General features: G+C 45.4%; 4 protein-coding genes across 4 annotated transcripts; 2 read left to right on the top strand and 2 right to left on the bottom strand.

The window, feature by feature from the left end:
• Positions 1-803: 803 nt before the first annotated feature.
• On the top strand, positions 804-2752 carry PtA15_6A790 (uncharacterized protein; the record flags this gene model as incomplete). Its single annotated transcript, XM_053170531.1, has 8 exons — positions 804-938; positions 1013-1087; positions 1186-1717; positions 1794-1879; positions 1950-2156; positions 2236-2355; positions 2434-2635; positions 2736-2752. The coding sequence occupies 8 exons, from the start codon at positions 804-806 to the stop codon at positions 2750-2752; spliced, it is 1374 nt and encodes a 457-aa protein (XP_053021713.1).
• A 648-nt stretch (positions 2753-3400) lies between these two features.
• On the bottom strand, positions 3401-6498 carry PtA15_6A789 (uncharacterized protein; the record flags this gene model as incomplete). The annotated part of the gene is made up of 13 exons (XM_053170529.1): positions 3401-3444; positions 3513-3611; positions 3683-4019; positions 4087-4250; positions 4333-4424; positions 4507-4610; positions 4676-5176; positions 5247-5284; positions 5347-5564; positions 5636-5714; positions 5785-6002; positions 6092-6204; positions 6295-6498. The coding sequence occupies 13 exons, from the start codon at positions 6496-6498 to the stop codon at positions 3401-3403; spliced, it is 2211 nt and encodes a 736-aa protein (XP_053021712.1).
• Positions 6499-8160: 1662 nt separating this feature from the next.
• On the top strand, positions 8161-11484 carry PtA15_6A788 (uncharacterized protein; the record flags this gene model as incomplete). The annotated part of the gene is made up of 4 exons (XM_053170528.1): positions 8161-8382; positions 8464-10476; positions 10553-11272; positions 11377-11484. 4 exons carry the CDS (start codon positions 8161-8163, stop codon positions 11482-11484), a joined length of 3063 nt encoding a protein of 1020 aa, XP_053021711.1.
• A 533-nt stretch (positions 11485-12017) lies between these two features.
• PtA15_6A787 (uncharacterized protein) lies at positions 12018-13266 on the bottom strand (the record flags this gene model as incomplete). The annotated part of the gene is made up of 2 exons (XM_053170527.1): positions 12018-12721; positions 12792-13266. 2 exons carry the CDS (start codon positions 13264-13266, stop codon positions 12018-12020), a joined length of 1179 nt encoding a protein of 392 aa, XP_053021710.1.
• Between the last annotated feature and the right edge of the window lie 7403 nt (positions 13267-20669).

The following is a 20669-nucleotide window of genomic DNA, read 5'->3' as shown; positions in this document are numbered from 1 at the left end:
AGAGGTGGACGGTGACCACAAAGCTCCAGTCCAAGTAGTTGGAAGAGGAGTCCGGTGCCGAGAGCTGGGGAATGCCGGCTACCTTCAGAGAGGAAGATGAGTCGGAAGTATCCGGAACAGCGGGGGCAGCGGGTTGAGCCATTTCGAGAAGAGGACGAAAGAGGCCGGGGTGATCCTTTAGGTGATGTACAACACAGAGAAGTCCGAAGGTAGCGAGATGGAAAAATTGCGCCGGTTAGGTGCAACTGGAGCTCATAACCTGTTGAGATAAATCTGGGACAGCAGAGAGGAGTCGATGGTGTGTTGGAAAGGATGATTTATTTCAATGACAAAGAGAAAAAGAGAGAAGAAGAAACAGAGAGAAATGACTAACCTGGGACAGCAGAGAGGAGTCGATGGTGTGTTGGAAAGGATGAAGAAAGGCTTTCCAACACAAGCTGCCCCAGGTTAAATACACGAGTGAGAATGAAAAAGAAGAAGTGAAAGACATGTGACATGAAAGTGAAATGAGAGATTGAGGCAGGAAACAGAAAAATGAGATGAGCACTAGATGCGCATTCTCAACATTGAATTCTATGTTATCTTACTGAATAGATGGCAAACATTTTGGCTGATGAGCTGTTCAGTGGTAACCCTAGAAAGCTCCGACTGGGTGTGCGTATTACGTAATCGGTTTTTGGCTTAGGCCGCGCGTCACCCGAGTGGCCGACTGGTGACCATCGTCATCCATCCAGCAACCCAACAAACGATAACCTCTTCCATCCATCATCAGTCGAACGCTGAAGGCCAGGTAAACAAGGAACATGTCCGACCAACCGCCTCCAGAAAACCAACCAAGCTCATCCAAACCTGCCTCAGATTCCAACAACCCACAACCTTCCTCATCCACCGCCAAGGAGTCAACGTCCGAGGATGTCAAAATGGATGCCGAGCCTGAGGTTTAGTAACCACATCATGTTTTGATTGGTTGATCATCTAAACATTTTAACTGACCACTCGGTTTGTTGTACAGCTTGATCCGGAAATCTTGAAAGCTTCTCCAGAGGAGATTATGACGAGAACTAGACTATTAGAAAATGAGATCAAGGTCAGTCAAACATTCTCATGTTGAACCTGTTTGACACCAGAGGCAAAGTTGCGCAAACTTATTTTCATTGTTTTGCTCGCTCCATCGTAACTGATCAGATCATGAGGTCCGAAAACCTGACATTATCACATGAAGCAACGATGATGTTAGACAAAATCAAAGACAACACGGATAAGATCAAGAACAACAAGCAACTCCCTTTCCTAGTGGCCAACGTGGTAGAAATACTAGATATCGATCCAGATGTACATGAAAGTGAAGAGGGTGCCCAGGTAGACTTGGATTCCGTTCGCAAGGGGAAGTGTGCGGTGATCAAAACCTCGACACGACAGACGATCTTCTTGCCGCTAATCGGTCTTGTCGATGCGGATAAGCTCAAGCCAGGAGATCTGATCGGGGTCAACAAGGACAGCTATCTGGTCTTAGATACTCTTCCGGCTGAATACGATTCTCGAGTCAAGGCTATGGAAGTCGATGAACGTCCGACTGAAACGTACACCGACATCGGTGGACTCGATAAACAAATCGAAGAACTCGTCGAGGCCGTCGTGCTACCGATGCAACAAGCTGACAAGTTCAAAACGCTCGGCATCAAACCCCCCAAGGGTGTCTTGATGTATGGACCACCTGGTAAGAGATCATCAGCTGATATATATACATATATCCCCCGCATCTTTCCGCTGACTCGATTAACGTTTGGAAACAGGAACTGGTAAAACTCTGTTGGCTAGAGCATGTGCGGCCCAGACTAAAGCATGCTACATGAAACTAGCTGGCCCATCGCTAGTACAAGTGAGTCGACTAACCGACTGAAAGACTTCACTACTCAGTAACAATGGGATCCTAACTAGTTAAATTGTAGATGTTCATTGGAGATGGTGCTAAATTAGTGCGGGATGCTTTTGAACTCGCCAAAGAGAAGGCACCAGCAATCATCTTTATCGATGAGCTTGATGCGATCGGAACCAAACGGTTCGACAGTGAAAAATCAGGGGATCGAGAGGTCCAACGAACGATGTTAGAGCTTTTGAACCAACTGGATGGTTTCGGCAGTGATGATCGGATCAAAGTAATCTCCCACCCGACCAGACTTCATATCACTTCTCAACGCTTATCTCTTCTAGTGATTGTTTTTCTTCTGCTGACAGGTCATTGCAGCGACCAATCGGATCGACATCCTTGACCCCGCTTTGCTCCGATCGGGACGTTTAGACCGAAAGATTGAGTTCCCATTGCCGACCGAAGACGCCCGGGCACGAATCATCGAGGTAAATCTTCCCGCCATCCTCTGCAGAGTTGTGGCCTTACTGATCAATATGTTTTTTGATGCATCCTTGTGATGTTAGATTCATTCCCGAAAGATGAATGTGGGTAAAGGAGTGAACTTTGAGGAGCTAGCACGATCGACAGACGAGTTCAATGCCGCCCAACTACGTGCGGTGGCGGTTGAGGCTGGGATGATTGCGCTGAGAGAAGGAGCTAATGAGATTCATCATGAACACTTCTTGTCGGGAATCTTGGAAGTCCAAAGTAAAAAGAAAAACGACCGTATGTCTTCCTTTTTTTCTGGTTTCAGAATGCCATCTTTTGATCTCTTTTGTCTAACAAACAATCTTCCTGATTTCCTTCTTTTCCGCCTCTTCTCTAGAGTTTTACTTTGCCTGAGTTTCCCATTGTTTATATTGTGTGTTCAAGAGCCTCTTTCCCCTTCTCACTGCTGTTCATTTCCCTTCGTAATCTATATCTGCCTTGCTTTCAGAGTTGGTCATTGCAGGAGAGTGACTTTATTCTTCAGTTTAAAAGCATTTGTTTCCTGTGGAGCCTACTTTCCTGAAATACACGCTTTCGCGATGCGTCCCTTTTCAACTGTATTTCTTTGGTAGCAAAAGCCTCTAGATGATTGGTCGTAAGGATAAATGACAAAATGGGCATGCCCACCTAACACAGCCAATATTCGATAGGGTCGTGACATTCATGCAGTCCGACAAATAATTTTCCCTCATACATATAATCAACCAGAATTGGTTCCATCATTTCTGACAAGATAAGATAAAATGAATGATTGATAAGGCATTTCAAAATAAATCTAAAAATAGCATAATTGTCACTCTGGACCGGAAAAGTACATAAGTGTGTTACACGTCGTTGATTTGGGTACGTATATCGAAGGAGAGAAAGGGGTTGGACACTATAGACCAAGATATAAACATCCAAAATCAAGAATCCTGCAAAATTTGGTTATCCCCGTAAATGGCTTGAAGACTCATGTATTGAAGTAGCTTAACAAATCTTCCTTCATAAAGTATATATTGTTTAACCACAGTATTGCTTCCCTGGGCAAAGAGCGCTCGAACCATCTACATGCGGTATTTGAGGGATAGTCAGTACAAAAAGCAAAATCTGTTAACGAAATTCTTGGATTCACATTTCTTGCCCCCAATTCCTGCTACTGAGAACATGGCATTCAAGACACCACCAAGACCCTCGCCTGACATCAATCCAGCGGCAAGGGAGTATGCATAGACTGATGTGATAAACAAAGGTTTATGTGAGCAAGCAAAAAAAAGAACAATGTGTAGATTGGAATACGCTTACCTTCATAGGTGCGAGGGAACTTTTTCTTCCAAAAGTAAGTGAGTATGGATGCCAAAGCCATCGCACTAGCATAGCCAGTAAAGTTGACGACAAAACCAAGTCCGACAGCGTTCATATTGGGTATAAATTTCCTCTTGTTTCGAGGGACAAATTTGTACTTGATGATTGTTAAAAGCATGCCAACTACCGACATGACCACCGCGAATATGGCCGATGATTTCGGGATGGGCAAATCTCCTTTGGCTGTCACTGCTGTAGCAACTGCTCTCCAAGCTCCGACTGAAGGTACGCCAAATTCACATGTTTTGGCTTCCAAGTCGATGATACAGGGATAAGCCTGATCGAACCAAACGTCAGAACACTTCTCAGCCTGGTATTCAGACTGAAGAGAAATTTGTACTCACTTGGCTGAACAGAACAAATAGTGAGGGGGCAAGGACTATGGCAAAGAATGACCCCACAAATTGACTGTAGAACTGGTTTGCTGGACTGGCACCAAGCAAATGCCCAGCTCGTAGATCACCAACCATGTCCGTGGTCTGGTTGGCAGCAGCCCCTGCAATCATGCCTGGCAAATACGAAAATGTTAAGCCTAGTGTTTACCTGAGAACCTTGTGACAAGGTTAAAGAGCCCTTGGAAATCGACTTACCCGACAGAAGATTGACTGTGAGAGCATGTTTAGGAATAGCGTACGAATGCGTGGCACCACCAATGATGAGCTGCGAAGCTTTTGCACAAGTACTGTGGAATAAAACAGAAAAAGAACGGAATCAGACCGATGTAAATATTTGTATGTATCCAGAAAAAGAGACCCAAGATTGACCTGATTGGGTTTATGTCGGTATCTCCACATGACTGGACACCAATAAACGAAAACAAGAATCCGAGAAAAATTGCCAAAAGAGTAATTCCCAGTTGAACTTGAAACTAGCAATCAAGTTTCAGTTACATATTTTCAACCCCTACCAAATTGCGGAGGTATTTTTACTGACTTTGAGCTTCATGACGAGACAGGTCAAGATGATTGATGCGACTAGAAGTGATCCCCAGGCTACTGGGGGAACAAGATGTCCAGCGGCGGGGTCCTTCAACGTGTCTCGATCGTCAGACGAAGCCTTCTCGTTTGTCTTCTTCTGATGAAATACCGTGTTGAAAGCCGTCCGAGCTATTTCCCAGATACCCATAACCATTTTCTTGCCGTTCAGGCCCAACTCAGTGAAGGATGATACGATCAGAAGCAAAACTCCTGGCCACAAGAGCCAATACCTTGCTGATGGATGTGTAGCGGTGGTGAAACTGGAACTAAGAGATTGGTAATCATAAATTTCTGGGTATACGTCCGGGAATCTCTGGGAGCCGTATGCGATGTTTTTAGCAACGAGAATAGGTCCTATAATTCCCCAGGCGATTAGCGAGCCAAGGTAGAACGATAATGAGGCATTGAGTCCAGTCAGAATCCCTACACCGAGGAAGGCTGGGGTAATTTCAAAGTACTGAGATTTGAATGTAAATCAATAGTCAGTGCGAGTCCTTTACGAGTTTTGTATTCAACTTAATACTTGCCCATGTCCAGTTATCGATCCCGACAGCTTGTTTTGCACCTGTTGACCGGGGCGAAGAATGTTAGATCATGTTCAACAATTTATTAGGCAGATAATCTTACCCATTAGATAAAGCCACCATCCCCAGTGCCATTTCCATACGATTCCGGGAAGGTACTGACTCAAAACGCGCAGAGACATCGAGCCAGAGAACGCTAGAGCCAAGCATTTAACTTGCTTTTTGCCCGTTTCTTCTCCCTCGGGTCCTGAATGAAGTCTTTGAATCGCGATGGCTGTTGCGGTTGGAGTTGGGAAAAGGAGTTTCTGGCGTAAAACATAACTGTCAAGGTACATCATGGGTTAGTGTTTGTAGGATTCTTCACTTGGGTACTCAAACCTTCGAGTACTTACTGTGTCCGTAAAGGAATGGCAAAGGCCATTCCGAAGAAGGCACCAGCCATGGCAAACAAAATTAACTTGGCGATATCATCTGTGAAATTTCCAAACAAATTCTATCAAACGAATGCCACGCCCGGATTTGTTTAAGTTAGGAACACTACCTTTCGGATTAGGGGATAATAATCCCAACTGATACATCGCAGGCACTCCCGTAGAAAATAAGATCCCCAATCCACCACTTGCAGTAGCCGCAGTTTGGACGGTGCAATTTTCCTTGGGACCAAAGTAGCCACCAAAGAATGGAATCTTCGACTTGGACAAAGGTTTCAATAACGCGTAACCAAAAAGTGCGCCGAACAGAGATGCGCCAAAAGTAAACCTGCAAATCCCCAGCTATGGTCAGCCAGATCCAATTTCCCAACGAGACGGAGACTGCAATCAAATCTTGCTCAGTGGAGGCGAGCTTACCCAGTCTTCAAACCCAAATACATATTGCTAGCCTGGACCACAGAACCCAGAAGGCACCCTACGGCTACCGCTCGAAAAGTGAATTGATTTCCCTCTTCGGGAAGACCATCTGGCTGAGTAATAAGGAAGATAATTTATAAAGTGTCAGTCACTTGGTTTGCTGATCAAGCCGTTCTTCTCATAAAAATTAGAAAAACATGCACGATGGGAAGGGGATCACCACTTTTGACGTTGTACGGTATAATGGGCGCCTCCTCGGAAGGCGCAATTATCGAATATGCTTCATCGTCGGGAGTATCCTTTGCCTTATCTTGCGATGCAACGGTCTTCTCCATGTTGTCGATACTTGAGGTATTGTGAGGGGACGGAATACCTTCTGCCTTGCCCTGGGTATTTGAGAAAGACATGTGGTTATATTCAAGAGGACGCCGCCAGCAAAGGGTTCGAGCCGGTGCTTTGGAAGGAGTGAATCAGCTGGCGATATGGGCCGAGGCGAAGGGGACTGAATTTGTAAGTCAGAATTCCCCCCTGGGGGTGTAAGAGTGGGATAATTGCCCGTCGTTCAAGCGCGGAGTTACTTGAGAGTACAGATGCTTTGACGCTGGGAGCTCAAACAAGTGGGTTCGAGGTGTAGTTCTTTTATGTACGGTGGACTTGGGTCAATATGTTTCGTGTCATTTCAACAAAAAAAACGAAGCGGAACACGCAATTTTGGCATTGTGCCAGAGTCTGTACGCAGACGTATATTTGCATCATTATGTCGATTTCTTCGTCAATTGTAGTACACATGTTTTCTTCGATACTAAAGAATCGTACCGAAGAAACCTGAGCCGGTTGCAGTACAATTCACGGCTGCGAACCGACGGTACATCACGGGTGCATCGCATTTTTGATTGGCAACCGGAATGACTTCGGTTCGCCTGTCTGCGAGGGCGGACCGTCCGAGGGCGGACCGTCGCTTGACGGACGGCAGAAAGCAGTCCGGAAAAATGTACTATTCGAATATATCTCGGATTCCCAACCAGCTCGGTTCAAGACCGAATTCCCATCGGCGTCGTCCCTTCCGATTCACCCGGTTGTGCTCCGGGCCTCTTAGGGCTGTGGAAAGGCCAAAATGAGCAGTGGGTTATGTAAATATCCATCAGAAGAAAAGCTTGAACAAGCGACCTCTTGCTGGTCCAGCACCACCGGGCAGGCCGCGTGATTGGTATCTACATTTCAGCACGCTTTGTTTATTAACCCAAATTTCGATCAGAATGAGACATAAGTACCGGTTCTTCGACCGATACCGGAAGATTTCCGATCCCTTTTCGGTTTTTCGTATCAGCCGGTATATTTTCTGGATTGAAACTTTAAAAGCTCACCCGTGGTGTAGCGGTGCTGCTAGATCACATATATTTATGTCCGCAGCACCTCAACGTCTCATGATGAGTGTACAGGTTGGCCGAAGCCACCAGTTTTCTGAACTTCTCATGTGACTGAACGGCGATAGCTCATCAGCCTGTCACTGAGAATGGGGGTGTTCTGCACCGCCGGTCCCCTCGGGAGGCTTAGCCGAGTGGGGAAAACAAAGGTTTCATTTCATATAGGCAGGTGCCGTACAAGATTAGAGTCGGCCACCGTCCACGACGGGGCAGGTTCCAACACTTATCGTCCACCTGCAGGACACTTGGGCAGAATAGCAATTGTTTCTGGAGAGTGCAGACGTTCAAGGGAACTTGGGAGTCAGTCGGGGAATAGCAATCATTGAGCTGATGAACCAAACATACAGTCGAGCAAGCCGGAGCCCATCTCGTCATCTGATTCTTCCTTCTCTTCCTCGTTCTTTTTCTCCTCGGCCTTAGGCGCAGTAGCAGCCCCACCTGAGGCAATGGCGGCGGCAGCAACTGGAGCAGCAGCACTGCCTCCAGCACATGATGACATATCCAGGCCGCCCTCATCTTCGGCGCGCTGCTTCTGGCTGAGTCGACCGAAGAGCCCGAACCCGAGGGGATCAAAGCGGGGGGATGGCCGCGGACAAAGCCTACATATGCATAATGTGGTGGGGATATTGCATATTCCTCAAAAATATGGACCCGCCCGTCCAGCGCGGTCAGCCAGACCACCCACCATCAACCATGGCGCCCAGCACCGGACAGAAGGGCTCTCAGCTCAACCAACTCAAGCAGTCACTCAAGAAATACGGCCTATCAAGATCTAACTCGGCTGGATCATTCAAATCTAACAACAAGAATAAGAGCTCGATTTCAAGCAAACTCAAGGACCCCGAATTCAGGCAGAAAAAACTCGCAGTGGGTCGTCTCATTCTTGCTTTCGGCCTTCCTTGCTCAGTATTCGCATGATGACTCATATGGAATCCATTCTTTTACTAGGAAATTCACACCAGCCAAAACGTTTTTGATCTCAAGACTTCCAAAGTTAAATTCCCCACGGCCAACCAACTTCAGCGACAGGCAACAAATGCATCAAAGTTTAATCAGAAGGGCAAGGTGACCAAGACGGTTGGAAAGCCTAGTCAATCAGCTACACAAGCTCATCAGAGACGAGAAGAGAAACTGCTACCCGAATTTCTCAATCGACACAAATCGTCTCAATTCTTGGACAAGCGGTTCGGAGAAGGTGATTCGACACTGACCCCAGAAGAAAAGGCGCTCGAAAGATTCACCAAGGAGAGGCAAGATCGAGTATCACGTTCCAGGAAACGTAACGTATTTAATCTAGACGATGGAGGCGAAGGCTTGTATGACGAGGCCGATCTGGGTGACAATACTCCTCTGACCCATGGCGGTCAAACTTTGGACCTCGAGGACGACGAGGACGACGATGATGCCAACGCTGCTGACCAGCCAGAGTCGATTTTTACCAAACGCCAACATACCCATCAGGCCACTCGGTCTGACTCAGGCTTGGATGAGGAACACTCTCCGAAGAAGAAGACTAAGGCAGAAGTGATGTCCGAAATCATCACCAAATCCAAGACACACAAGTATCAGCGTCAAATGATGAAAGAGAAGGATGATGAACTACGCGATAACCTTAATCATGATCTCAACGAAATCCGCTCGCTCCTCCTCTCCTCTCAACCTCCTGCTCCTTCTAACCGCAGGAAAATACCACTCGGCATATCTGCGCAAGCTACGGAAACGAACCAAGATCCGGAAACCGGTCCAACCGATCAAGCAGATCCCCGTGTACTTGCCTCAAGGACGGAAGCCAGCAGCACAATCAAAGACCCCGCTGGATCCGGAGTCGACCGGGCTCTTCTTGAAACCCTGATCGGCTCTTCCAGTCGAGCATCTTCACCAGATTCACGAAATGAGGAAGAGGATGCCTACGACCGATTCGTCCGTGAATTGGCTTTTGACGCCAGGGCGGTGCCCTCGGATCGGCTGAAGACTGGAGAGGAGGCTGCACTCGAGGAAGCCGAACGATTGCGACAACTAGAGATACAACGTCTCAAACGAATGAGAGGCGAAGACGACGACGAAGATGAAGAGGAAGAGGGTACCGGAAAGAAGCAAAAGAACCGGAAAAGAAAACCAGAAGGAGACGACCTGGAGGATGACTTCTTCCCTCTTGAGGAGACCAACGGTACTCGGTGGGATTTGGGCGATGGTCTGAGACCCGACGGGGCATTTGGAGCTGGGGCCGCTGCCGAAGAAGAAACCGAAGAAGAGGAGACTGACGACTCGGCCGGTTCTGATTCAAGCAGTGACGAAGATAATGAGGCAGACGACAATCCCGAGCTTGCTTTGGAAAATATCCAGTCCTTGGTATCCACCGAAAGCTGCTCCAAGAGCTTGAAAAAATCTGGTTCTTCCAAGGCCGAGCTGGCTTACATCTACCCATGTCCTAGCTCTCATGCCGATTTTCTATCCAGCCTGTCTTCAGCCTCCGTCGACTCTTCAAACCTGCCAACAGTGGTCGAACGTATCCGGGTCCTACACCATCCTTCACTAGGAGAAGGCAACAAAGAGAAGCTGGCCACGTTCACCGACGTCCTGATCGACCACCTGATTTACATCTCCTCTCAGCCTCCTCCACCTGGAACGTCGCTTTCCGATGTAACTAGTGGCCTTTTGCCGCACATCATCAGTCTTTGCAAATCTCATACCCAGACAGCGGCTTCCCACTTTGCCTCAAAGCTCGTCTTGATGCAGAATAACTTGTCTCACGCCCTTACCCACCCAAATATCTCGGCATGGCCCGGGGCCTCCGAGTTGATCCTTTTCCGGCTGATCGGTCTCCTGTGGTCTACTTCGGACTTTAGTCACCCAGTAGCTGCTCCTGCACTACTCTTAATGAATCAATACCTCAGTCAGCTGCGAGTCAAAGAATACACCGATTTGATGAGTGGATTGTTCTTATGCACCTTAATCCTGCAGGCAAGTATGTTTCGCAATGATTATGATCTTCGATAAGAGGCTAATCAAACATTCTCTTAATTTTTCCGGTTTACAGTACGAAACCTATTCCAAAAGATTTGTTCCTGAGGTGATCAATTTCCTTGTCCTGGCCGTCTTGCGCATGACACAGACAAGTCAAACAATTTCAGAGATCAAATGCTTAATCCCACTGCTCGAAGGGTCCCAACTAGTATTCTTCCCAATTCATCAAAAGAAGATTGGAGAGATGCAACCGCGACCGCTTGACTTTACTGCGCTCTTTGCAAGAACCCACGCAGAGCAAGAAACGCGCGAAGTTTCTGATCAAGATTTAGTTGACGCATTTGACGTCGTCATCTCACTGCTGAGCAATTTCTCAGATCTGTATGGATCGCTGAACTTATACCCGGAAGTCTTCTCGTCAGTCTTAGTGGTACTCGAATCAATCGATACAAGAAACATTACAGAAGAGACAAACACGCGAATCTCAGAGTCAATCGAGTCGATCAAGGCTAAGATAGAGGCTCTGAACCGAATCCGATCGTTGAATCCGATCAAACTCCAATCCCATAGGCCGATCCCCATCAAGTCTCAGACCCCTCAATTCGACTCTCAGTTCAATCCAAATCAGAAGAGGTTCAATCCTGATACAAATCAAGTCGAGATCAATAAACTTAAGAATTTGGTCAAGAGGGAGAAGAAGGGCGCGATGCGTGAGCTGCGTAAGGATAGTAGGTTCTTGGCTAGCGCTCAAGCGCGTGAAAAAGATCTCGCCGATGCCGAATATAAATCTAAGGTCCGTCTCTTCCTTCTTATTTTCTCTTTTTCCAAACACAAACCAACATAATCTGACAACAACCCGAATGTGTTCTCGTTTGATGTGTGTTTACGGTGCAACAGATTGCTCGGATTACTGCTAGCTTACAAGAAGAAAGATCAGAGGAAAAGAAACAAGACCGACTGAAGATTCGACTCAAGAAAGCTGATAAGGCTAAACGAGCCAAATGATTGCTTCGATTATGATACATTTCAAATTGACTTGTTTCATAAGGATCATGTATGCATGTGTGCTACTAGATGAAAGAACAAAATGGAAAGAAACAGCTGTATACAACCCTCTCATGCAATTTTTGTTTTTCAAAATATGTTCTGTGTAATTTCTCGTGCGCGTCGCCTTTTTGAGTTTGTCCAAAAAGGGGAATTTATTTGCAATCACGTTTATAATAGCTCCACATAAAATCCTCCGCATTTAGTGGTCAAACTTGCCAGTAACATTTAGAACAAAAGGTGCACTCAAATAGCTATCACGCAGGAAATTGAAATTTCATGCTCAAAAGCCGATGATGAAAGTCATGGAGGATTAGATGTACCATATCCCAGAAAATTGGGAAGAAACAAACCAAAACAAGCAAATCAAGACCCTAAGCTGAGCAGCATCCTCGGGTGCGGTAGGACGCTCTGAGGGTACAAATTTCAGAAGTATTTCAGACAGAGGGAGGACGGCTTTTGGCTGAAAACCATCAAGCCTGGGGAATCTAATTTCAATCAATTATCAATCGGATGATATCTGAGGTTGGCCAGTGACCGTGTTCAGATTCAGTTAGTCCAGACTTCGTGGCGTGTACGTAATGCCAGAATCGATCGCTGGGCAACACGTGTAGAAGTTGGACAAGTTCGTCGTTACTCAAGTCGCGCATCCACAGGTCGTATCGTGCCTTTCCTATTTCTTCGTGTAGCTCGCTATGTGTTTTGTGCCCAAATGTTTCATGAAGTACTATAAAAATCCAGTTGCGAAAAGGCTCATAAGTTCTGGCCAATGAGCCCATTGGGCTTAATTCTTGTTCTGTGTGCTTATATCTGCCATCTAGGAATCGATTCCGGTATTTTTTCAGGTACATTCCCATGAACCCAAGTTTAGATTGGAAAACCCCTCGATCGCAGCTGTGTTTCAAGGCTTCTATCATGATGTTTGTGTCACGTTTGATGGAATCAAAGAGGTAAAAGACAAGTTGGTATTGAATTCTTCTTCCTGTTGAGTTGCCTAGCGCTGCTTCAGGATTTTCAAGAATGTTTACGAGGGTAGCGATATGTTCCGGTAGGAGGAGTTTGGAATTCCGAAATCCTGTGCAAATCTTGATAAACTGGGTGCTTCGATGTACTGTTTCGGGAAAGATTTCCCGCTCATGTGCTAATATAGTGGTCAAGACGGCGTGGACCGCTGACTGCTTATCTTCTTCGGGGAGGGCTAGGAATAAGAAAATTATTGAGATCAGCAGAAGTTGTATGAAGAAAATAAAATAAAAATAAAAGCTCACCTGTTATTGCTCCACGAAAGTACCCCATAGCGGCGCCGGATTCCAAAAACGTTATGTCGGGGACGACTGACTCAAAGGAGTCGAAGAAGTTGTTCCCCAGCTTGTGCACCAGGAGTTTGGTATGTAACGCAACCAAGTCGACGACAACCGTTGGTTTGGCGATTTCAATCTTTTCGGTGACCGCGGAGGCGCCTCGCTGAGTTCGCTGAATTTCGAGCCGCATAAGGAGTAAGAATTGTAAAACTTTGAGTATGATCTCTGCTTCTGAGGGAGTCGGTGACTTGTTGAGAGATTCCAGGTCGGAAAAGGTTCTGAAAAAAGAGTTTATAGTTTTGACCTGTTCAGGGGCTGGTAGCATGGATATCTTTAGGGGACCGGGATAGTATTCGTGCTCAAACTGAAGTAGTTCAACAATTTCGTCTTGCAGCTTGGCCATCGAATTCCACAGGCTCAGACCAGCTGAATTAAGAGGCATTCAAGCATGAGCGAAGTCGTTCATCCCAGAAGTGATCTGGAGCCCAGATTTCCCTGCAAAAATCTAGACTTTTTGGGTCTAAACGGACATCTGCGGGCAGATTGCACGGGAAGTCCTCAAACGCCTGGAGGCGGCCAGGTAAAACAAAAAAACTCACTATGAGTTTCCTGCAATTGTTCTGGAACACGGCCAAACTGGTAACTCCCACTGCTAGATTCTGCATGATTAATATGCTCAATGGGCGCTAAAATATCGGTCAAGGATTCAAGTCAAACAGGTCGACAGTCATTATTTGGAAATTTCAATTTTTGGTGGGCCACGAATACAAGCATTGATTACTCACCAACGTCCTCCAGACTGCACGACGGAAGTTGCTCAGTAACGCGATCCAGTGCAGTTGCCTCCAGACTGCACAACGCAAGGTGCGTTATGCCTATGGTGCACAACACGACACAAAAAAGAATTCTCCTTGATAGGACCGCCATCCTGATGGAGCTCAAGAAACCGCGGGCAACTGGACTGTTGGGTGTAAGCGGCCCGAAGTGCGTGTTTGAGTGGATGGGTGGAGCGAATATGACACAGACTTACCTATTTATGTAGTAGTCATCAGGCTAGAATGTGCACCTCCGCTACCCTACTTTTCCTGAAACGGATACATGAACCCAAGGGTTTGGGTGTGCATGGGGCAGGACTCCCTTGAGTCACGGAATGTATAAGAACTCATGGACTGCTTGCACCGCGAGCAGGTGTGAATCTGACGAGACCTTAACACAAGTCCCAGCCTGCGTCGAACTTAACACAAGCGTACAGTTGCGCGCGGCATTCTACTTAGGGTGTTCAAAGTTGACTTGCATAAAATCATAACACCATAAAATCATAAAATTCTGAGGTGAAAAAAATATGTACACCCAAACACTCAAGTTAGAGCAACATTTCTAAGATGGTACATAAGAAATGATCATTTGAAAGTTTTATGATTTTATGATTTTTTGTAATGGAAATTTTATGATTTCAACTTTGAACACCTTAACTGTACAAGGTTTTGGGCCGGTCCCAAATGTTGGGGCCCAAAACCTGGAAAAAATACAGTTTTTTCACATGTTTTTGGGTGGCTGGGACATGGTATGGTGTCCCAGCTATGGTTTTAGACCCACCAGGCACTCCTGAAAGCACTGCATGACAGTTTCTGCCTTCATTTGTGGGTTTAGTGCCCAACCAGGAGGCATAAGTATGGGTTTAGGACCCCATACACATGTACTTATGCCCGTATTTGGAGGTGGGTCCCAAAATATGGGCTGTGAACAAAAAAAATAAAAATTGGCTGGACCAAATTGGTTGCCACTTTAGATTTGGAATCTACAAACTCTTTAGACTCCAAAAATGTACTCTTTTAGAGTGCTGGACCCCCAACCCAGTCGGGGTTTTCCCCCGCGTAGCCCAACAAGTTTTGTGGGCAGCTCTGTACAGTAGAATGCCGCGGGCAACTGTACCCTCCTCAGGGGAGCGTATGTAGCAAACTCCGAAGGAGGGACTTGCCTCTGAAGTCGCATGTCTGGCCCTACAGGATTGAGAAAAATGGCAGGGAGGATGCCACGCTCCCCCATTTTCCCCAATATCCCCTGTTGGATTTCTGTCTTTCCACTCATCCCTAAAACCCCTTTACTTTCCCTTCTCCCTCCATTCCAACTACTTTATCCTCCTCTATGGACTTGTTTTCAGATCAAAGCTATCCAACACTTATGTTGCCCCCTTTCTATGTGGTCTGTCTTTTATTCATGGTCATGCTTCTTTCTTACTGATCTTGTAGACTTTGATCCCTGCTCAGATTAGACTGTCAGCTTTCCTTGTTTACTGCTTATCCTCTAGATTGCGCGCATCTCTGATGGGGATACCAATGTACCTTTTGACATGTTACACTGAGTTGAGAAGTTTCAAATCCATTATTATTTTATTCATTATTATTCTCAAACCACAAGTTGATGCCATGTACATAGTCTATTTAACCATAGCCTAGTCCAAAGCAATCAACCCATCGGTTCTCTCCTTCTTTTTCTGCCCTTGAGCCGTTCCAGTGAGAAAATCCTCCTCTCACTGTCCAGAATATCCTTGCCACTTCTCCGCCCCTTTTTTGGGCCCTTTGGTCAAAAACTCAACATCACCCTCTAGACTTCTGATTCTCTCCTTGCCTTTGGCACCATTACAATCACCAGCTTCTTAGCTTATTTTACCCCACTTCAAACTGCCCCGTATCCATCCCCCCTGGTAAGAAACATCCTGTAAATGGTGTTACATGGTGGATTTCTGTACACAATCCCCCCCTTCAAGCCCGCGCGGGCTCAGGGAATTTCAAATTTTGAGCCCAAAAACTGTTGGATCACCACTCCAGAACCACTTCACAGTAGATGGAGTGGGCTAGTAATTATGTGTGTCAGCTAGGTAAAAAACTGTGAAATGGAAGCTGAGATTGCAGGCTACAAGTCTGTCTACTCAGATTTGTTTTAAACTAAGGCCCCGTTTGGAGCCAATATAGATATAAGTGATATAATCACTTGTAAATCCAATAAAAAATACAAAACTCAACATAAAGAATCCAATTTTTTTCTGTAGGAAACCTACAGTACCGGTCTCATCAACTATGAAGTCAGATTTAACTGATTCAGCCATCTTCAGCACCATAATACCATTATATTGCTTTGTTTTGGTCAAAAGCAATATAATGGTACTACAGTACTGAATATGGCTGAATCAGTTGAATCTGACTTCATAATTGAAGAGACCAGTATTGTACGTTGCCTAGAAAGAATATTTGGAGGCTTTATGTTGAATTTTGTAGTTTTCATTGAATTAACCAATGATTATATCACCTATATTTATATCGGCTCCAAACAAAGCCTAAAAACTACATTTTTAAAAACATTTTGAAAAGAAAATATGTGTTTTTTTGCCAGAAATTCTCAAGTCTGTAGGGCCAATGGTGTGACTTTAGAGGTAAGCCTCTCCTTTGGAGACGCTTTGCGCCTCCTCAGAGAGGCTTTGTCAAGCTTGAGCCTGCGTGCAGGTGTGCAGCATTTGGCTGGTTGCAAAGCAACCCCAACCAGAGGGAGGGCCTTGTGCCTTAGTGCACATTTCTTGTGTGAGACAATTCCAAGGTTTGGCTGGGAGCATCCTTGTTTCCACCACCACACTCATAAAACTCAACAGATCCTTTCTAGGTTTTGATATGTCATAGATCTACTTCTTGTTGATTTTTCTGTATTATTTTTACCATAGAATCTTGAAGTTATCTAGTTAATTTTTTTTCTCCAAGTTCAACATTTTGAACTTTGATTTGGCTTGCACCCCATAAGGCAAGGACAGTGCGCAGTCATACTACTTGTTGTTGTCAAATTTGAAATATGAAGCGGGGAGAATACAACAATAAAAAAAATACTGAAAAATCAAGAAGATGGTGACCTGTCAGAAAAAACAGAAAAGAAAACATTCCAATGGGTGGAATAGAGACCAGGAGAGAAATAATGGCGTGTATATCATGTCCAGCTCACACAAGTTTGGTGGCTGCCGCCCAGACCCGCTCACCACAAGAGGCTTAGTTAAGCTTGGACAAGAAGCGTGTTGGAGCCCCAACTAAGCCGGCTTATGTTTATGTACTTCTGTATGTAAAATGTAGCAAAACAAATTCTTTCAAAAATTAGGGTTCTCAAAGTTGGGTGACATAAAACGGTGAGTTGAATACAACCTAAGCAATTCTGGATTAACAGAATCCATCATAGATATGTAAAGTGGGTTATCTAATGCTTTTGGCTCTAAATTTTTGAACAAGCTCAGGCCACAGCCTTGAAGTCATGAGATTGGTGACAGGGGGGGAAATAAGTTCCTACAAATGATTGTGAAATAAAAAAGTAAAAGTAAAAAAAATAAAAATAAAAATAAAAACAGACCTACTTTGCGCAGCAGCAAAAAAAACTTCAAGCAGAGAATCAACCTTCTCTTGAGATGGTTCAAAACAGGCTTACATAGATGAATATGAGAAAATAAAAATGGAAAAACCAAGTTGTGATTTTTTAAAAAAGTTGAAAAAACACAAGTTTTTCTTGCAAGCTTAATTCTTTTTTTCAGATAAAGGTGAATAGACAGAAAGAAAGAATGGAACATGAAGAGAATGATAATAAATGAAAAAATGTGACACAAAAAAGGTTTGACTTGGCAGGTGGACAATCTGCAGCCAAAATGGGGACATTACAGTGCCAGAATGTCAGGTATACTGATGAATGACTCATTCCACACATCTTTTATACCACATGTAATCATTTTTTTTCTAATTTTTTACCTATCATCATTCATTTCAGATGTCATACTATCATTCCTCAACCTTCAAATTGTTTTGAGAAAATTATTGCATTTTTTGGTTTTCTTGTTTAATTTTTGTAATTAATTACATAACTTTTCTTTTTGTTTTTATTCTTTGATATTTGTGTTTTGAAGACTATTTTGGACCATATCACCAATACTAGTGACTTGAATTTGGTTGGTTAAGCTTCTATAGTCCAAAAATGATGTGGTGTATACTATTGTCTACCCACTGTACCAATTTCCTTGAGCTCACTCAACCATTGTGCCATGTTCTTCCCATTTGCCACCAGTCTTTTTTCCGTGGTCCAGCAATTGTTTATTAACTTGGCCGTTGTACGACTCAAAAGTGTTCCTGAGAACCTTTTGCTGAATGGAGAAGGGGATGATGGAGGTGCAAACTCTGCCCTTCTATACTACCAGAAAACAAGACCCACCAAGGTAAGCTTGGCAAGTTTTAATGAAGTGATAGGGTTGGTTGGTTCAAGATGAGCTTCTTGATGACACTGAATAATTTGTTGATATTGTTATTGTAAGGGTTGTTATGTATGTAGGTTGTTAAATGTATGTAAGGTTGTTTATGTAAATGTTGGATTGACTGTAATTGGTGAGTAATGAACTAAGGAAAAGACCACTGAGGGGGGGAAGAGAGCTCCTTATATAGACAAATGTGAGGGAATTTAGCTACAAGGAGGCCATGTATGAGGGATTTTAGCTGCAGGGAAACTGAATGAGTGACTATGATTGGTCAGAACATGAGGGATTTAATGTGGTACTTCTATGATGTCACCTGCAGCTGTCAGTTGTGAAGATCCACTAATTTAGAATGCATGTACATACTATGCAGTGTAGATGAGTATGTGTAGCTGTCCAGCAGCTAGGTTGTGTATGTAAACATGAGGTTGTAATAGGAGGTGAGGTGTATATGTAGCTTGGAATGTAACTTCTAGTCCTGTCAAGTCCCGTCCTTGCGCCATAGTCCATGATTCCTGATGAATACTATGTAAATAAAAGAAAACAGAGAATTTTTTTATTTTTGATGTAGTGGAACCTTTCCATCTACCACACCGTTTGACTGACTAGCTTGGCTTGTTTGAGTTGAAATTTTGCTGCTAGAAAATCTTGTTGTGCACAGGCAATATCATCTCCCGGATTGGCCAATCCTCCGCTGTGGTGATTTATATAGGCAAGCGCGGTAGAATGTCCACGCGGGGATAGCGCGGGCGGGGAATGCACAAAGCCGCTCAGGCATGGTGCATTCCGGTGACATAAGCACTGAGGATGAGGTCAGGAAAGCACGCTAGGAAAGCTTACGGAAAGTCACGCGCGGATTGGAATGCACGGATTGCGGATCACGGATTTTGGATCGGAGCAGAAAAAGACAGGGCTGGACTGCGGCGGGACTACACACATGGACTGGTAGCAGCGGCGCATCAGCGGGTGAGCCATGACAGCTTGAGCGGGTTCCATCAGCGGGTGGAACCGGGGTGAAGGCAGTGGCAAGAGAACGACTGACAGGGGCTAGACAGAGGACGGTGGGAGGGCAAGCGTTGGAGAGGAGCGGAGTCTGGGAAAGTGAAAAGCGGGATAGCAGGCGGAGTAGGCGGACTAGTGGGGGAAAGTGTCAGACATGCGGGATTGGGTGGGAACGGCGATGTGTGCGGAGGGGAGGACGGAAAAGGGTTTTTTGGTTCTCTTTTTCAGAATTGGAAGATCTTTATCCTATTGTATTACGGATTACACTCATCATCATTGTACTTACAACTACGGACGTACAAGAGTTATTGAGAGAATATCTGTGTTCTTATCCTTATTCGAGAGTTACTTGCGGATTATTGTGCTTGCAACGTGCGGAGCTTTATTCACTTGCGGATTATTCCGCTATAGATCAGGCTCAGTAGAGGAGCGCTGAAGGCCAGCGGAAAGTAGCAGTGCGGAGCCGAGTTACCAACAATCACACAGCCCGGACATCAATATTCTTGAAGGAGGCGGTTAGCAGACATTCTTCACCAGCCAATCAGCTTTCATTCACACACCGCCTGCCGTACCATCACCAGTGTGGTGGTATAAATAGGTGGTCTGTCAGAAAATGCACACAAAGCAGCATGGCCGGAAAGCGCGGGCGGCTGAGCTCATCGGAAAGCTTGTGCATTTCTGAGAGAGTAGAAAGGCACACGTGCTTATATGCTGCTGAGGGAACCTTGAATGTACGGCCAAACAAAAGCATGCGGAAAGTCAACAGGCGGAGGCGGGCGCGGACCGGGGTACCGACACGGGTGCAGGGAACCAGGGTTCAAGCCACGGCCTAGACGGAGATTTAGCTGAGAGTTGGAGTAGGACTGCGGCGTATCAAGCGCACGGACAGACTAGTAGTGGCGCGGAGTTAGGTGAACTGGGGCAGCGGAAGCAGACGTCATCAGCGGGTGACGTTGGGGTGGAAGCGCTGGGTAGATACTATCTCCGGAGGCTAGTCGCGGGGTGCGGGAGAACAGGCATTGGAGAAGTAATGGAGGACGGCAAGGCGGACAGAGTGGGGGGGATATGGAACCTTAGGGGACGGCTTTTCTCTGAGAGGGAATTTCCAGCATTCTACTTACTACTCTTACGGTACCAACATTTTAGTAGCTGTTTTCTTGTGTGTCACTTTACGGATTACAAGCGTGCGGAGAGTTTTTACCTACCCTAAAATCATACCTTTGCGGGGTTCTTGTGTGCGGAAGCGGAGCAGTTGAACCCTTTGTAGAATAGGCGGATTGTATCAGACTCACAGAGGAGTGTTGAAGGGATTCATATGTTGCGGAGTTTCAGTGACAAATACCAAACAAGCCAAGAACTATTCTAGAAGGAAGGTGGACACTCAACTTTATCTACACGTCCTGCTTTTTATTCAACACCGGCACCTTGAGTTAGATGTGGTGGTTGTCCTCAAACTTGGGGTCTGCCAGCCGCTGGTTGTTGTCGAGTTGAAGGAGATCCAGCTCTGATTTTTTTGTCACCAGTCCTGTTCCCAGCTGATAAATTTTGGACTTGGAGCTGGAGGGAAGAGTGAAAAACAA

Source organism: Puccinia triticina, chromosome 6A, assembly GCF_026914185.1.
Source record: "Puccinia triticina chromosome 6A, complete sequence".
Taxonomy (NCBI): Eukaryota; Fungi; Basidiomycota; class Pucciniomycetes; order Pucciniales; family Pucciniaceae; genus Puccinia; species Puccinia triticina.
Note: the sequence above shows the minus strand (reverse complement) of the source record. Positions and strands in the feature narration are given on the sequence as shown.